This window comes from Pristis pectinata, chromosome 37 (genome assembly GCF_009764475.1).
Source record: "Pristis pectinata isolate sPriPec2 chromosome 37, sPriPec2.1.pri, whole genome shotgun sequence".
NCBI lineage: Eukaryota > Metazoa > Chordata > Chondrichthyes > Rhinopristiformes > Pristidae > Pristis > Pristis pectinata.
In genome coordinates this window covers 11,973,944-11,992,542 of record NC_067440.1, presented here as the reverse complement: position 1 = coordinate 11,992,542, position 18,599 = coordinate 11,973,944, and the positions used below count along the sequence as shown (strand labels likewise).

Below are 18,599 nucleotides of genomic sequence, written 5' to 3'. Positions count from 1 at the left end.
TTAAAAGACCTGGGCCTGCTAGATTCCTTTCTTCCCACCTCCCTCTACTTGCCATTGTACAGTTTGCCATATTTAAAATCTGAAGCTCTGTCCTCAAGCTGCATGTGTTGTGGGAAAGATCAGAGAGTTGCCTTGGACAAAACTGGGATTGGGTGCTCAAAAAAAAATCACTGAAGAAGTGTGGAAAACAAGCATTAAATGAGAGAAGTGTTTTGATTGTTTATTGTGACAAGAATTATATTAATATTTTTTGGGGAACACTGACTTTGAGATTATTTTGTTGGAAACAAAGGCTTAATTTGGTAACACTGAACACCTATGTGCAGTACTTTAAATGTAACATTAATGTATTTATTTTAAACATGTTAGTACCTCTCTAAGACCAAGATATTTAATACTAATACATTAAGTCTTCCTGCAAATATTATCTACCTAGTGCAGTTTCATGCACTTTAAAATATTTGTTTCAAAAACTGTATGCATTTCAGTTCTACTCTATCATAGAAAAGGAAATTCAAACAGATAGCACAACAGTAGGATAATATTCTATCCTGAACCTGGAGGTTTAAGACAACAAATCCATTCAGTTCTTGAGGCAAGGCATGAGGTCATTATCTGCCAATGAGGACACAGCAACAAAGACAAAGACAGTCTGATTACTGGGAAAAGAAGACACTCCCAGACTGCGCCTTCTGTCCAATGTGGCTGATGAGAAACCCACTTAAGGTTCCATGATAAACCGCTGTGTTCAACAAGGGAATAAAACAAAATGCAGAAATAAAATGGCTTCTGTTTGGTTGGCCAATAAATAACACCAAAGTGAGAGGGTGTCCAACACCAATCTATTTTTCTCTCTGTGTTTTGGCGCTCCACCACTTGCCACACCGAGGCATGTGCTCCATGGAATTCTGCATCACACTGCAATCTTTGTGTTCCGGAAGCTTGAATTGTCCCTGAAATGAAAGATGAAACCAAGACTCAAAGGCTAGTTAATAGAGTGAGATCACTATCTTCAAAGCATGTTGACAGGAGTGATGGTAATAACGAGAGCGGATGAGCTGGTAGAGATTGATCAGAGTACACCAATGTGCATGGGCAGCATAAACTCACACAATAATGAGTCAGTGACAAGTGATTGGGCAAGGTGCTGGATAAAATTACCCAACAAACATGGTGAAGCTGGCGCCAGGGAAAATTAGGAGAGAATGCTCATTAAGTGGCTGGTGAGCTTGGAACACTGATCATGCAGCATTAAGTGGCCAAAATTAATCAAGTGTGAAATAAAGGATAACTGAAAGGCAACAGAGAATTATAGATAGCTGATGATGGGAAAAAACAGTTAGCTAAAGAACAAGGGATCCAAACTTATCTAAGATAGACTGAACTTCAATCCATTAGATCTTGCTACAGAAGTGCAAGATGAATTTATTATACTTCTCTGTTAGGTAGGTGATCATGTTTAAAGATGTTGTGCTTCAAAATGTCACCTCAAGGCTCAGACTATGTGATCTCTTGCACCCGTTTTGATCATGTTACCACAAGGATGAACAAAACTGCACTCTTAAAACAGGCCCCAAAACATCTGTACTGTACACACTTCTCTCCATAGTAGGTATGATACTGGGGAGAAGGTAGTTTTTAAAAGCACAAAAGGTGTCTCTATATCTTCAAATATTTATCTAATTTTCCCTAAAAGGAAATCTGCCCAACTACTCCACATAATAAAGCTTCTCTTGTTCTAAAGCTCAGGGTAAAGAAATTTGTCATTTACCAATTAATGATTCCTAATCACCAACGCTCAAACTGGATTTTCACTATCAATTTTGATTGGCAGTTTGTAAACTTAAAGGAAAACGATTTCTTCTCTCCAGGCTAGATAATGACTCATGATGACAGGGAGATTATGCTGGCCTTGTGGTTTTAGAACATAGATTCAATAGAATGACACCAAGGCTTTAAGGGTTAATTATGAAGAATCCTAAACATCTTTACCTTCTTGAGTTTAGAACTTAATGTAATGATCTAATTAAGTTTTTTTTAAACAGGGATTTGGCTGGGCAGATGTTTGCTGCAGTGGGGGAATCAAGAACAAGAAATGTCTTTAGATTCAGGACAATCGGGGTGATGTCAGGTGGCCCTTCTTCACACAAAGAGCAGTGGTAAATTGGAACTCTCTCTGCCAAAAGGCAGCTGAAGCTGATAGGAGGTTGGGGTGTGGTCAGTTTTAAAGACCATCTTTGGTTGATTTTTATCAGGTAAGTGCACAGGGTTGCGTGACTCAGTGGTAGGTCAATGGAGTTGAGGTACAAATTGACCAATAGAATCAAAGAACAAGCTTCAGAGGCTGAAAAGCCTGTTCCTGTTACAATAATAGCTATCCATATGGCCTCATTTGAGGAGCCTTCTAGAACGTCCTCCCTCAATAATGAAGTAATGTTTCCCTCAATCTTGCCAATGCCACCTCCTCTTTAACAGCCCCCTCCATCTCACCTGAAAATTCTACACCCCAGGGTACTAAGTTGCCAGTCCTGCCCGTCCACGTCTCAGTGATGGCAACAATATTGTACTCCCACATTAATTTAAGCTTTCAGTTCATCGACTTTACTAGTTAGAGTCCTTGCATTAAAATAGATTCAGTTTAGCTTTGTATTCCCCTCATGTGCATTTACCCACTTGCTCTGCCTATTGTACACTAATTTTTCTCCTCTAGATGACTGTATCTTTCCATTGAACATCTACTGTGAGCCCCATCCCCCTACCAACTCAGTTTAAACTTTCCCCAAAAGGACTAGCAAACCTCCCTGCTAGGATGTTGGCCCCATTCTGGTTTAGGGGCAAACTGTTTCTCTTGTATAGATCCCACCTTCTCCAGAAACAGTCCCAATGATCCAGGAACCTGAAGCCCATCCCCCTTCACCATCCCTTCAGCCATGCATTCACCTGACCTATCCTTTTCCTATACTCATTAGCTTGTGGCACTGGAAGCAACCCTTTAAGGTCTTGTTGTTTATACAGCGACCTAGCTCCCCAAGCTCGGGACCACATCCTTTCTCCTAGCTACATCGTGGGTACTGATATGTACCACAACCTCTGGCTGTTCATCTTCCCCCTTCAGAAGGTAATGCAGCCACTCTGAGACACCTTTGACACTAGCATTATTCTACCATTCAATTCTCAGTGAGAAGTCACGGTGAGTCAATCTTACTTGATGCTGTCTGTGTGTGTCTTGTACTCCATAATAGTGCTGGGTGGCAGGTTCAATACACGGCGTAACGTGTCACGTATCCGAGCAGTAGTTGCTTGATCACTAGCAGTTTTGTTCCATACCGAGATTATATCCTCCTGCAAGGAAATGTTAAAGAGGAAAACTATTTGTGGAATTTTCAACACAGAATGCCATGTAAGCAATAAAAAGTTTTCACGAACTCAGCACTTCCAAACAGTCTGAGAACCAATTCTGCAACATAGTCACTGTTGTAATGCAGGAAGCACATAGCAAAATTATGCAGGCAAGATTGAGTGGGCAGCAATGTGAGAGTGACCAGCTAACCTTTTTGGATAGCATTGGATGGAGAGTAATTTCTAGCCCCGAACACTGGGAGAACTTCTTTGGATAATGGCTTGGTTCTTTTACATCCATCAGAAAAGACTGTAAAGACCTTACTTTGAATTTGAAAGATGGCACCTCCTACAATGCAGTAGTTCCTAAAGCCTATACAGAAATGTCAGTCTACATTTTTTATTAAAATTTTGCAGCAGGGCTAGAACCTCCTGATTTAGACTAGTGAACAAAGCAGACATGTTGTTCCTGCGCTTCTGGATGTTTGTACCTAGGAGTAGGTCAGGATTTCTGCTGTGAACCGGATTTTCCCCAATGTAAAAGAACAGTGTATAACCAGTATAAAAGCAAACTGGATAAAGTTTACGTGTTTGTTTTGTATGCCATACAGCTTACAAATTCACTTGAACTTCACCTGCAGATAAAATGGAATTATTTTTCTGAGCCACAAAACAAAATTTGCCCAAAACTCTGCTGCCCTGTACCATTCACCATCCTTTACTGATCCACAATGATTACCTGTCACTTAATATATTCAATTTGAAACCATTGGTTCTGGTCTCCTCAACTCCATCCTTCTCCAGTCATTTATCTTCACCACACCCCAAGGTGCTTTGATTGTTTTTCAAATTCTTTTTTATCATGCTCACTTAGTAAGAGATTCGGAGGTTCAGATTATATATTTTATTCCCTGTGAGTGTATATATCAACTGTTATGATTGTTATCCCAATCTCTTTGCACCATGTGTATAATCACTAATGTTATGTACATTAATTTGAAATTTAATATGAAATTTAATAAAAAGATTGAAAAAGGTGCTTTGATTGTGGTCATCTGTGAATTCGCTCCACTTCATCATGTACATACCTCACTGTCTAAATTTTCTCTAATTCCCTTAACTTTCCACACACTCAACAGCGTACTAGGCACCTTGCTATTCTGGCAAGTTTCTCAGATATTCTGCCAAGTTGAAGTTCCACTCCATCATGCTCAAGAACAGTTACTTCCCTTCAACCATTCAGTTCTTGAACCAACTGGCATAACACTAATCACTACAGTTTAGCAACACTATGACCACTTTAATTACTTTGCACTAAAATGGACTTTTTTTTCTAATTGTATTCTCTTCTTGTAAAAATTGTGTATAATTTATGTTTAATTTATGTTTCTCGTGTGAATTCTGCTTATCTGATGTTATGTGCCTGTGATGCTGCATCTGTGGATACATGTATTTGTGCATATGACAATTAACTTGACTTTGACTTTCAGTCACACTTTCCAGCCACTGCTTTTTCATCTATTCCTTTGCACTCTCTGAAGCGCCTTGGGATTTTTCTAGATGTTTGCCAGTGATTACTTACTTGAAATCGGATTGATACCACGACTCCACAGATTTCCTCTCCGACCATAAATTGCTCTCCCAACATGGCTAGGATGATGTTTTCCCAGAATCGGGATGCCAGGCCTTTGCGCAAACGTATTATCCATTTGCCACCATTCTTGTTGGCTTCATCCTGCAATGAGATAAACTAATTAGTTTTGGTTGAACATCTTTGGTCTTCGGTACCAATAAATTAAAGCCAAAAGGTTAGAACAAATATTTAGCCCTTCACTCACCTCCCACATGGGTTTGATACCCTCCTTGAAGAGGTGGAAATCACTGTGCCCTGTCAAGTCACCTGGCCGCACCAGATGGCTGTAGAACCTCCAGAATTGTTCCACCTGGAGGAAGACCGAAGCCAGCAATCAACAGCAACCTAATCATATGAATCACATTACAACACAAAGACCACCAGCTGATTTTGATCAACAAAGTGATATTTGTTAATACAACACGTTTAATATGGTAAAACATCTCGAGGCACATCAGCAAAGTTTTGTCAAATAAAATTTAGACTGAATCATCTGAAGAGATACAAAGACAGATGATTTAAGTTTTCTCAAAGATGTAGATTTCAGAAAGCATAAAGAAAGATAGAGAGAGGGAGAGACAGAGGGAGAGGGGGAGAGTGAAAGAGAGACTGAAAGGTTTAGGAGTAAAATTCTGGTGTTTTGGAGTTAGACATATTAAGGCATGTTTGCCATTATGGACCTAGTGCAGTTAATATGGGAGCAAATGCAGGTCAACAGATATCTTCCTTTTTCATCAGCTGCTTTCTCATCAAGGCATACAACTTCTCAGACTAACAAACACAAGAATGCTGTTGCCATGGCTTTCAAACACTCTTATCCCTCACATCACCCATCCTCATGTGCTCCCAAACGCTCTGGGGTCCCTTGTGCACAAACAGTACATTTCTATACCACATATCACGTATAAAAGTACTTGGTTTTGTACTCTCTGACTCCAACTTTTAGAAACCCCCTCCAATAAATCTCTTTGCCAAGCAGAAGCATAAGGAATTTTTTTTGGTCAGGGAACATTAAACCAATTAATTTCTGTTAGTAGTAAATAAATTAAGCCACTGGGGTTGACCAAAATAAGCTGTTCCATCATTTTATCTGTTCTATTGTGTCCAATATTCCCATCTGTTATTTTTCATAAAGAACTTTTCTCTGTAGTTTCTGTTTTAAATGTTGCCATAGATGATAACCAACAGGCAATAAAGGCATCACTAAACAACTGACCCGAGGTTAGTAACTGCATCATAACAGCATTTAGTTAAAATATTTATGAAGGCATGTGATATTGCTGATAGCATGATCCATATTTCAACACATTGTGAAACTATGAGAAGAATTAGGTTGATGCTGGCTGCTAATTTGTCTGTAGATTTGTTATTGAATAGGTGCATTAAAATAACCTCAGAAATTTAACCCAATACAATCAGATTTGTCCCAGCTTTTATGACAAAATTTAATACTAGTTAATGTTGTTGTCACTCCCAGTGTTCCACCTTATTTACATAAAAATAAAAATCTGTTTTTCGACCATTGTAATTGACTTACTGAGGCAACTGTTCCAATCTGTTTAATGTTCTGCTCATAGCTCTGGGTGTTAGCTGGTCTGCTGGGTGTACGCCTGGAGTACCAGAAGGTGTAGTTATACTGTAGAGGGTGCTCGCCAGCCCCAGGTGTCACTGCCTGTGTAAACAAAAACACCAAGCTAAAGAATTAACTATTCTATTCTCCACTGCCTCAACCAGCCTTGAAGGATCCGATGTTTTTATTTGACTTTTTCGGTGTGTATTACATGACTTCATTGGGTTGTTCACAGTGTAATTTATGTATATCTTAAGTTGCAGGTATTCACAGAATTTACTGTTTTTACTCAGAACTTATCTACCAAAGACCCTCAAAAATGAATTAGATTATGTCAATGGGGCGGGAGAGGCTCACTGACAAGGACCTGCTGTGCTAAGTGTCAGGTTTGGTGCTGTAAATAAACTATAAACTTGCTTTAATATATTCCAAGATCATGTAACTAAAGATAAACTTCCTATGGAACATAGTCAAGCTCCACCACTGTTTGGGGTTAATACCATGGCTTTTCAACCATGCATTGAGTAAATCCTCCACTGACTTATTTCACTTTCGTGGTCTAAAACCTTCCAGGAAAACCTCGAGGTGGTGCTTTGGTCATTTGCCACTGACTGCCAAATTGAGTTGGAACAGTTGTTTGGTGGAGGTGGTGATGGGTAGTTTCTGTCTTCATCTATCTCGTTTAATATTGAAAGACATTTTACATCATGCTCTCAATACATTCATCCCAAAGGGCATCAACAAGGACATGTGAAATGTCACGATAATATATGAAATATTGCTGCCGATCTGTGTACAGAAAACTCCCACAAACAGCAATGCACTGGGCAGATGGGACCTCAGTTTAATGTCACACCTGAACAACTGCAGTTTCTTCTGCTCAGCTCTCTGAACTGGGGCGTGACCCACAAATCTACTCTACTCAAGGTACAAGAATGACCTATATGGGAGGTACCCATTCCATTTAGGATCCATCTGAGATGGATGCATGCAGTAGGGACAGAATGTTCAGCAGAGGCAGACTGGCTGTCTGGGAGCATCAGGAGAGATATGGGGTTTGCAAACTAAGTGTGGAGGTATTTGTCGATTTACGAACATCCTATTTTGAATTTTTGCTATAATGCCATTGACGCTTTGGAATAAATAGCTTCGACTTATGACTGTAATAAATATTGTGCCAGCCTCTACCAAAATATCTATAATACATTTCATCTAGTCTTTTTGATTTTGCTTAATGAAATGTTTTCCCGGAGCACATCCCTTTTCTAAATTAAGGAAAGACTATATCTTATTTGATAGAATCCTCTTAAAAATGCTTAATTGTATTGCTAATTTTTTTTTAAAGGGGCCTGATCCATTTCCAGGTTCAGAGCCCCACATGTTCACATCTGTAGCTCAATCAGCTGATATTTCGTGTTTCATGGCACACTGGCTCTGTCCAAATCCTAGAGAAAAATTCAGTATGATTATCTCATAAAATACAATTTGAGTTAAGAAAAAAAATCAAGGGGAAGGATAGGAGAAATGATGAGAAATCTATTATCATGAAATAAGTTAGTACTTTGACAAAATTAGTGAGCGCAAAGTTACAACTTTGGTGCTGTCCTGCTAGTTGCTGTTCCAAGTCAATCCTCCAAGGAGCCTCAATTCACCTGAAACCTGACTCCTGCGTTGAAATTTCCAGTGAGAGACTAAAGAGAGGTCTGTCTTTCCCTTTCAGATGAATAGGAAAGATTATGTGGCATCATATACAGTAAAAGGACATAAGGAAGTTTCTCTTCCTGACCAACATTTATCTCTCAACCAACTCAAACATTGAATGCCCTTTTCTCTTTACTGCCATCGGGGAGGAGGTACAGGAGTCTGAAGACCCACACTCAACGATTCAGATACAGCTTCTTCCCCTCTGCCATCAGATTTCTGAATGGCCTTTTAACCCATGAACACTACTTCATTACTCTTTTTTTTGCACTATATATGTTGTAATGTATAGTAATTTTGTCTTTGCACTGTACTGCTGCTACAAAACAAAGTCAGTGATAATAAAGCTGATTCCGATCAGATTATTTAGTCATAATGACATTACTATTTATGGAACTGGTGCTGAAAATCCAGATCAATTTGGTCCCCTTTATTTACCATCCCTCCTTTGGACTCCCTCTCCCTTAAAGCTCATGATCCTCACCTACTGTCTGCTTCCCAATCACAAGCCCTGCTCCCCACGTGATTAATCACCCCAGCTGTTATCTACAACACAAGGCACAGATCACCTGGTGCCTCAACTAATGACCCAAATTAAACCACTAAACCATCCACACCGTAGCACTGATCACTCAACCCTCATCCCTTCTGCACCTCGCTGATAAAACAAATCAACGCAAAGCATTACCTCACACATCCTCATAAAAGGCAGGCATTACACGAATCATTTCTACGCATCCATCAATCATCAGAAATGAAGCCCTCCTGCCAGCAGCTGTCCTCCAACCCAATACTACTTCTGATTTATGAATCTTCCTTTCACCCGAATCCCTCCCTTCTCTCATAGCCTCCTGGAGTTATACAAAATTCATTGTGCACCCTAGAGTGGGCACAAAAATTCTGGACAATCAATTATTTTGCAAGCACAGCTAACAAAATGTTGTTGTTTACTGCCAGGGGAATTGAAAACAAAAGTAGGGAGGTTATATTTCAGTTATATAGGAATTGGTGAGACTATGTCTGGACTACTGTGGACAGTGTTCGTCCCCTTATTTAAGGAAGGATTTTAATGTCATGTAAACAGTTCAGAGAAGGCTTACTGGACTAATATCTGCAAAGGGAGAAACTTTTAGGACTTCAAAAGATAGGGCCACCTCCTCTTTATGAAGAGATGAGGCAAATTTTTTTTCTCTCAGAGCGTCATGAGGCTTTGGAACTCTTTTCATTAAAGGCCAGTGAGTGCAGAATCTCTGAATATTTTTACAGCAGAGTTAGGTAAGCAAGAGAGGGAAAAGTTAGATGGCAATGCACATCTGATATTAAAATCCAATCAGTCATGATGTTAAAGAGAAAAGCAGGCTTGAGAATTCGAGCAGCCTACTCCTGCTCCTAATTCTGATGCAACGAAGATGCAGAGACTTCCAGGACTCCAAAAGCTAAATTATATCGAAAGATGATATAGACAGCTTATTCCCTGGAAAGGAGATGATTTGACTGAAGTTTTTATGAATTCAAAAGTGATTGATAAAATTGATACAGAACAATTTATTCTGCCGATGTTTTGGGGTCAAATTCAAGGAAATGTCAACTTACATATCTGAGATAAAGCTGGCTATGGGTTATAAAGAGAAAAAAAGTTGATTGAATAGAGTTTCGATACAAATCATTCAGGAAGTCTGAATGGCAGGGCATATTTGATGGGCTGAATAGCCTGCTCCTGTTTCAACATTCTCCTTTAATGTGTAATAACTTTTATATGTGAAGTGACCCTCACATTAAATCAATATTGTGCTGGTATGTCAATCACTATAGTGCAAGGTCTTGAATCTCCAACATTCTGAGTTATAGGCTACACACATCCAAGCAGACGACAAATCAGTGGGATAATGCCCAATCAACTGTACCTGCACACCTCCCAATTGGCTGTCAAAGCTGTTCAGTTACAAGGATTACCTACAGCATAATGACTGGTATGTGTGTGCATGTGATGTGTGTGTTTGGGGGAGGGGTGGTGGTGGTGGGGAGTGGAAATTGGCTAAGGTGACTGAAGATCCTCATGTTTTTACACATGGCTTTACATTCCCCTTCAGATGAAGAGAGTCCTGCCCCGTCTGTTGAATTTATAAATAGCAATCCCAGAACCAGACATTGCAATGCTTGGGAGTCAATAACGAAGATCCACCATGATAAAATTAATCCTACTAAATAATTTTAGCTCCCTGTAGAGAATCCCACCATCCCATGAATACTGAGGCAGTGATGTGCATTACATGGCTGAATATAGAACAGTACAGCACAGGAACAGGCCCTTCATCCCACAGTGTTGTGCTGAACTAAATAATCTAGCAATTAAACGCCTAACTAAAGTAATCCCTTCTGCCTACACAGTAACCATATTCCTCCATGCTTTGCACGTGGATCCCTTTCACCTTAAATGCATGCCCTCTAGTATTAGGCATTTCAACCCTGGGCAAAATGCCCTCCAATCCAGGCAGCATCCTGGTAAACCTCTTCTGTATCCTCTCCAAAATCCCTACATCCTTCCTAAGTGACCAGAATTGAATGTGGCCTAACCAGAGTTTTATAAAGCTGCAACATAACTTCCTCATTCTTGAACTCAGTGCCTCGACTAATAAAGGCAAGCATGCCATATGCACTTTTTACCACCCTGTCAACCTGTGCAGCCACCTTCAGGGAGCTATGGACTTGGACCCCAAGATCCCTCTGTATATCAACACTGTTAAGGGTCCTGCCATTAAACGGTGTACTGTCCCTTTATATTATCCCAAATTGCAACACCTAACACTTGACTGGATTAAACTCCATCTGCCATTTCTTTGCCCATATCTGCAACTGATCTATATCCCACTGTATTTTGCAATTTTCTGCACTATCCACAATGCCACCAATCTTTGTATCGCCTGCAAACCTACTAACCCACCCATCCATGTTTTCATCCAAATCATTTACATATATATGACAAACAGCAGAGGTCCCAGTACGGATCCCTGAGGAACACTACTAGTCACGGACCTCCAGCCAGCACAAGTCCCATCGACCACTACCCTAAGGGCAAGCCAATTCTGAATCCAAACAGCCAAGTCACCGTGAATCCTACGCATCTTAATTTTCTGGATAAGCCTACCATGAGGTACCTTGTCAAATGCCTTACTAAAATCTATGTTAACGAAATCCACAGCTCTACCTTCATCAATCACCTCTGTCACCTCCTTGAAAAACACAATCAAGTCAGTAAGACACGACTTGCCCCTCACAGAGCTATGCTGACTGTCCCTAATTAGGCCATGGTTTTCCCCAACACTCATAAATCCTTTCCCTAAGATTCCTCTCCAATAGCTTAAGTAAGACTCACCAGTCTATAGTTTCCAGGATTATCCCCATATCTCTTCTTGAACAACATTAGCTACTCGCCAGTCCTCTGGGACTTTACCTGAGCCTAGAGAGGACACAAAGATCTTGGTCAATGCCCCAGTGATGTCATCTCTTGCCTCTCTCAATAACCTGGGGTATATCCCATCAGGCCCTGGGAACTTATCCACCTTAACGTTGTTAAAAGACCTAACACTGCCTCTTTCTTTATCTCAAAATGCCCCAGCATATTAGCACACTCCACACTGATCTCTCTATCTACATCTTTCTCCTTGATAAACACCGATGCAAAGTACTCATTTAGGACCTCGCCTACATCCTCCGCCTCCAAGCACAGGTTCCCTCTATCCTTTGTAGTCCTACCCTCTCCTTCGTTATCCTCTTGCTCTTGACATATGTATAGAATGCCTTGGGATTCTGGTATTGGTATTGGTTTATTATTGGCACTTGTACCAAGGTACAGTGAAAAACTTGTCTTGCATACCGATCGTACAGGTCAATTCATTACACAGTGCAGTTACATTGAGTTAGTACAGAGTGCATTAACGTAGTACAGGTAAAAACAATAACAGTACAGAGTAAAGTGTCACAGCTACAGAGAAAGTGCAGTGCAATAAGGTGCAAGGTAGATCGTGAGGTCATAGTCCATCTCATTGTATAAGGGAACTGTTCAATAGTCTTATCACAGTGGGGTAGGTCTCTTTAGTTTTTCTTGCCAAGGACTTTTCATGGCCCCTCCTGGCTCTCCTCACCCCCTTCTTGAGTTCTTTTCTAACAGCTTTAAGGAAATATCAACTATTACCTTTCTTTTGGCAGTGCTTTGTGTCTTTTCCTGTTCACATAATTCTGTTTCTTTTTCCTTCAGTGGCTCATTGTCTTCGTTGTGTTCATGGTCCCCACTGTCATCATCTTTCAGACTATAAATATAGAACATACAAATGATGTTTTCGTAAACAGAATGCTTAACTTAAGACTGTCTCTCTATGAGAAACTTTTTAGTGCACAAATTTTGAGTTCATGGTTGGGAAAATGTCTAAGCTGAGGAAAGCGTTATTTCCAACCACTGGACAAATCTCTTGGTCTTGATTTGCCTTATTATAATAGATTAGCAACACACATTTGTAATAATAGAGGATTAGGGTCTTCATTGAGCCACCACGTTCACTATTCACAAAAGGGTACCTCTCTACAGATATTCACCCAGGCTTAAATAACATGTTTCCCATTGTGCATTCCATTTATCCATACCAGAAATAAAGTAAAACAAAAATATATAGAAATTATCAAAAAATGACAAAATGAACTCTGCAAAATGCCCTTCTGAGCTCTTCTAATAATTTCATTGGATATGTTTCCTACTTGCTCTTATTGCACTCCCCTATTTCTCCAATTACTCAATTGGTTGTACTTCCCTCTAAGCTCTTCCAATTGTTTTCTTACATCCCTTAACCTGAGGAAATATATTATTTGTCTTAAACCCTCAATGCAATGTGTAATTTACAATTGCATGCTCACACCTTAGTTGGTGTCATATACTGTTAGATGTTGAGGTACTCTGGTAGAGTAACCGCTCATCATTATTACCAGTGTAAGTTCACATGAATAACTTATTTGAACAAGTATAGAACATGTAGGATATAAGCATCAAGTATTAATGATGAAGGTCCAGGAAGACCACAGTTTGAATGTGCAGTGTTGGATGTCACCTTACAGTAAGAATGTTGAGGAAATTGATTTGCTAGGTTTGTACCTGGTATAATATAATTAAAAGGCTTGAAAAACTAGGGCTATTACTGTTAGAACAAAGACTAATTAATGAAATGACAGAAGTGTGTTTAAAATTATGAAAGGATAATACACATAGATGAAGGAAACTGATAGCACTGGTTTCAGGATCCAGATCAGAGGAATAACTAGCAGCTTCAATGTAGTAACATTTCCCAAGGTATTTCATGGGAGAAATTATTCTAAATCTCATACTTATTTAATAAAGAGAAAGGAAGATTTCTTAGAGGGAATTGTGAGGTTATGGAGTGAGTTTGCAGAGTTAGCAATTAAAGCAGAAACCAAATTAACATTTAAGAACAGATTAGAAACGTGTTTGAAGGAAACAGACAGAAAAGGAATATTCAAGAATATGAGGTGAATGCTTCTGCCTATGTGGAGAATTAACAACAGGATGGATTGGTTACACAAAATCAATCTGTTTCTGCTCTGTAATCTGTGTAAGTCACAATGTGGGAATGAAAAGTGGAATTAAAATGGCTGGCCACCAGGAGATCCTGGCAGGCACGGCAGATGGAGCGAAGGTGCTGGGCAAAGTGGTCATCCAATCTGCGCCTGATCTCACCAATATAGAGGAGGCTGCAGCGGGAGCACCAGATGCAAAAAAAACCCCAGGATTCACATGTGAAAGACTGCCTCACCTGGAAGGGCTGTTTAGGGCCTGAATGGAGGTGAGGGAGGGGTAGGGGCGCCATCCATGTGGAGTTTACATATTTTCCCTATGATTGCATGGGTTTCCTCCCATATATCAAAAATGTGCCAATGTTAATTTGATACTGTAAACTGCCCCTCTGTATAAAAAGAATCAAAGGGGAATTGATATGCAAGTCAAAGTCGAGTTTATTGTCATGCACAAGTGCAATGAAAAACCTACTTGCAGCAGCATCACAGGCACATAGCATCATAGAAGTAGCATTCACAAGAAAAACATAAATTAAACACAAATTATACCCAATTTTTACAAGAAAGAGCACAATTAGAACAAAAAAAACACAAAGTCCATGTTAGTGCAAATTGATCAAAGTGGTCATAGTGTTGCTATACTGAGGTAGTGATTAGGGTTGTGCAGGTTAGTTCAAGAAACGAATGGTTGAAGGGAAGTAGATGTTCTTGAAACTGGTGGTGTGGGACTTCAGGCTTCTGTACCTCCTGCCTGACGGTAGCTGTGAGGAGATGGCATAGCCGCGATGGTGGGGATCTTTGATGATAGATCAACACACAAAGGAGCTGGAGGAACTCAACGGGTCTAGTTTTAGGAAATGAACCGGGACAGGTGAAGGATCTATTGGTGGGTGAGCATTTGGGGGACAGTGACCATTGCTCCATAACCTTTAAAATTGTCATGGACAGGGACAGGTGCAGAGAGAACAAGAGGTTTTCCAACTGGGGAAGGGCTAACTACGAGGCTATAAGGAGAGAACTTGGGAGTGTAAATTGGGATGTCCTTTTTGAAGGAAAATGTACCATGGGGATGTGGTCGATATTCAGGGATCTTATGCAGGATGTTAGGGATAAATATGTCCCGGTGAGGCAGAGAAGGAATGGCAGGGTGAAGGAACTGTGGGTGACGAGAGAGGTGGAACGACTTGTTAGGGAGAAGAAGGTAGCATACGTGAGGTATAAGCAGCAAGGTTCAGACAGGGCCCGTGAGGAATATAGGGTAGCGAGGAAGGAACTTAAGAAAAGGCTGAGGAGAGCTAGAAGGGGACATGAAAAGGCTTTGGCTAGTAGGGCTAAGGAAAATCCCAAGGCCTTTTTCAAATACGTGAAGGGTAGGAGGATGGCTAGGGTGAAGGTAGGTCCGATTAAGGACAAAGGTGGGAGAATTTGCCTGGAGGCGGCGGAAGTGGGAGAAGTTCTGAATGAGTACTTCTCTTCGGTATTCACCAGGGAGAGGGGTCTTGATGATTTGGAAGGGAGTGCTGGTAGGGGTAATGTTCTCGAGGTTGTTGATATCAAGAGAGAGGATGTGTTGAAGTTGTTAAATAATATTAAGACAGATAAATCTCCGGGACCTGACGGGATTTTCCCCAGGCTGCTTCGAGAGGCTAGGGAGGAGATTGCTGAACCGCTGGTAAGGATCTTCGAGTCCTCATTGTCTACGGGGGTGGTGCCGGAGGATTGGAGGGTTGCGAATGTGGTCCCCTTGTTCAAATAAGGTAATAGGGATAGGCCAGGGAATTATAGACCGGTGAGTCTCACGTCTGTGGTGGGTAAGCTGTTAGAAAGGATTCTAAGGGATAGGATTTATGAACACCTTGAGAATCATGGACTGATTAGGGACAGCCAGCATGGCTTTGTGAAGGGAAGATCTTGCCTCACAAGCCTGATAGAGTTCTTTGAGGAGGTGACCAGGAAGATGAGGGCAGTGCGGTGGATGTGGTTTACATGGATTTTAGTAAGGCATTTGATAAGGTTCCTCATGGTAGGCTTCTTCAGAAGGTCAGAGGCCAAGGGATGCAAGGAAGCTTGGCTGTGTGGATTAGGAATTGGCTTGCATGTAGAAAGCAGAGGGTTGTGGTGGAAGGAGTGCCCTCGGATTGGAAGGCAGTGACTAGTGGTGTCCCGCAGGGATCGGTTCTGGGACCTCTACTTTTTGTGATATTTATAGATAACTTAGATGAGGGGGTGGAGGGCTGGGTTAGTAAGTTTGCGGACGACACTAAGATAGGCAGTGTTGTGGATAGTGTGGAGGGCTGTCGGAGCTTACAGAGGGATATTGATAGGATGCAGAGCTGGGCTGACAAGTGGCAGATGGAGTTCATTCCGGAGAAGTGTGAGGTGGTACACTTTGGAAGGACAAACTCCAGGGCAGAGTACTGGGTAAATGGCAAGGTACTTGGCAGTGTGGAGGAGCAGAGGGATCTGGGGGTTCATATTCACAGTTCATTGAAAGTTGCCTCACAGGTGGAAAGAGCAGTTAAGAAGGCCAATGGGATGTTGGCTTTCATAAGTCGCGGGATTGAGTTTAAGAGCCGCGAGGTTATGATGCAGCTTTACAAAACTTTAGTTAGGCCACACTTAGAGTACTGTGTTCAGTTCTGGTCGCCTCATTATAGGAAGGATGTGGAGGCGTTGGAGAGGGTGCAGAGGAGATTTACCAGGATGCTGCCTGGATTGGAGAGTATTGAATATGAGGCGAGGCTTAAGGTGCTAGGGCTTTATTCACTGGAAAGGAGGAGGATGAGAGGAGACATGATAGAGGTATATAAAATATTGAGAGGAATAGATAGACAGCCAGCACCTCCTTCCCAGGGCACCAATGCTCAAGATGAGAGGTCATGGCTTTAAGGTTATGGGTGGGAGGTTCAGGGGAGATGTCAGAGGGAGGTTTTTCACCCAAAGAGTGGTTGGTGCATGGAATGCACTGCCTGGGGTGGTGGTGGAGGCAGATACATTGAACAGGTTCAAGAGCTTGTTGGATAGGCATATGGAGGAACGTGAGATAGAAGGATATGCGGGAGGAAGGGGTTAGGTAGTGTGAGGGTGGTCTGATGTACGGCACAACAAGGTGGGCCGCTGTTGTGCTGTATGGTTCTATGGGTCAGGCAGCATCTATGGAGGGAAATGGACAGTCGACGTTTCGGGTAGAGACATCAGGACATGATGATGGATGTTGCCTTCTTGAGGCAGCGTGAGAGATTGAAAGGTTACAGGGAACGGAACTGATGAAATCGCAGTGTTGCTGGAAGCCCAAATGGACTCCACCATTGCATCAGTTTTTTTAAGCAGCGCGCCAACAGCCAATCGGGCGGTCCCGGCTGCCGCGCCAACAGCCAATCGGGCGGTCCCGGCTGCCGCGCCAACAGCCAATCGGGCGGTCCCGGCTGCCGCGCCAACAGCCAATCGGGCGGTCCCGGCTGCCGCGCCAACAGCCAATCGGGCGGTCCCGGCTGCCGCCCCACCCCTTTCTACGGCCCGCCAATCAGCGACGCTGCTCGGAGCGGGACTTCAATCCAGCTCGAGCTGTCAACCGCCTCCAGAAAAGTTTTTTTCGGGAAATAAATTCTTAAAAGAAATTATCGATAACTTACGCTTGGAATTTATTGTTCATTTCTTCAAGGATTCGGAAAGAAAACACGATAACATGTATTCGGTAAAAACACGTAATTATGTTAAAAAAAAGCTACTTTTAAAAAAAACATACGCCAGCCCCTCAACGAGGAGGCCGCTTCTCCGGCGGGGATGAATGCGCATGCGTTTGAGCCACGGCCACGGCAAACGCTTCAGACCAAACTTAAGCGGAGCAAAGATCTCGATTTCAAAACCTACCCTGAAGTAATTTTGATTTTCCAAATAATGAATTTAGGATTTGGCACACAGCTTTACTCATCTGCGATGATGAATTAAAATATTATTTGTAAACTTTTTTAAAGTATATGAGATTAATAGTAAATGCAAAAATTAATAAAAAATAAGAATATACTGCAATTCCTTTCAAGTTATATTATTGATTTAAATTAGACTCCCAGTTCAATGTCTTCGACTCCAGTGTTGATCATATTTGTTCTGTGACAGATATGGTCTTCCCCATGATCGACTCATCTTGAAGTAACAAAGGATAATGAGCTACAGATTTGTACAACCAACTTTTGAAGTATAAATTGAAAAACAACAAGCTGCAGATACTGGAAATCTAAGTGAACCAGAAAATGCTGGAGAGACTCAGCAATGGAGAGAGAATAGTGTTAATGTTTTAGATCAATCTCAATGTTTGAGATTTTGGAGCAGGGTGGGGACAGCTGCAGGAGGAAACAGCCAGTTTGTGGACTGCAGGCTTCTACAAATGTAAATGAAAGAAATAGACAGCCAATATGTTTTAATTGCATTGGTTGTTGGATAAATAATTTCCAGGACAAGGGTGAAATCAGCCCACACTTCTTTAAAATGGTGGCAATTGATTTTTATTTGATCTGACAGGCAGGACCTCAGTCATTATTTCACCCTCCAACTAACAGATGCAACTCATGGTTGCTCCTTAAGCAAGGGCCCCAAAACCTAGTTTAATTAAGGTTGGTCTTCATTTAATTTATTTAGGGAACTGTTGAGGGAAAGCAACACTCCTTTTGAATTTTCTATTTATTCACAGACAATGACAGCATTTATTGTCCAAACCATTCCCAAATTGTAGACATCTTGGACATTTAGATCAGCCATGATCTTACTGAATGGCAGAGCAGG

General features: G+C 41.3%; 1 protein-coding gene across 1 annotated transcript; it reads right to left on the bottom strand.

The window, feature by feature from the left end:
• Positions 1 to 199: 199 nt before the first annotated feature.
• On the bottom strand, positions 200 to 17,668 carry LOC127586581 (eukaryotic translation initiation factor 4E type 2-like). The gene is made up of 7 exons (XM_052044644.1): positions 17,453 to 17,668; positions 12,436 to 12,550; positions 6,510 to 6,644; positions 5,178 to 5,282; positions 4,922 to 5,074; positions 3,206 to 3,342; positions 200 to 953 (listed from the first exon to the last, which is right to left on the bottom strand). The coding sequence occupies exons 1-7, from the start codon at positions 17,470 to 17,472 to the stop codon at positions 914 to 916; spliced, it is 705 nt and encodes a 234-aa protein (XP_051900604.1). The 5' UTR covers positions 17,473 to 17,668; the 3' UTR covers positions 200 to 913.
• Between the last annotated feature and the right edge of the window lie 931 nt (positions 17,669 to 18,599).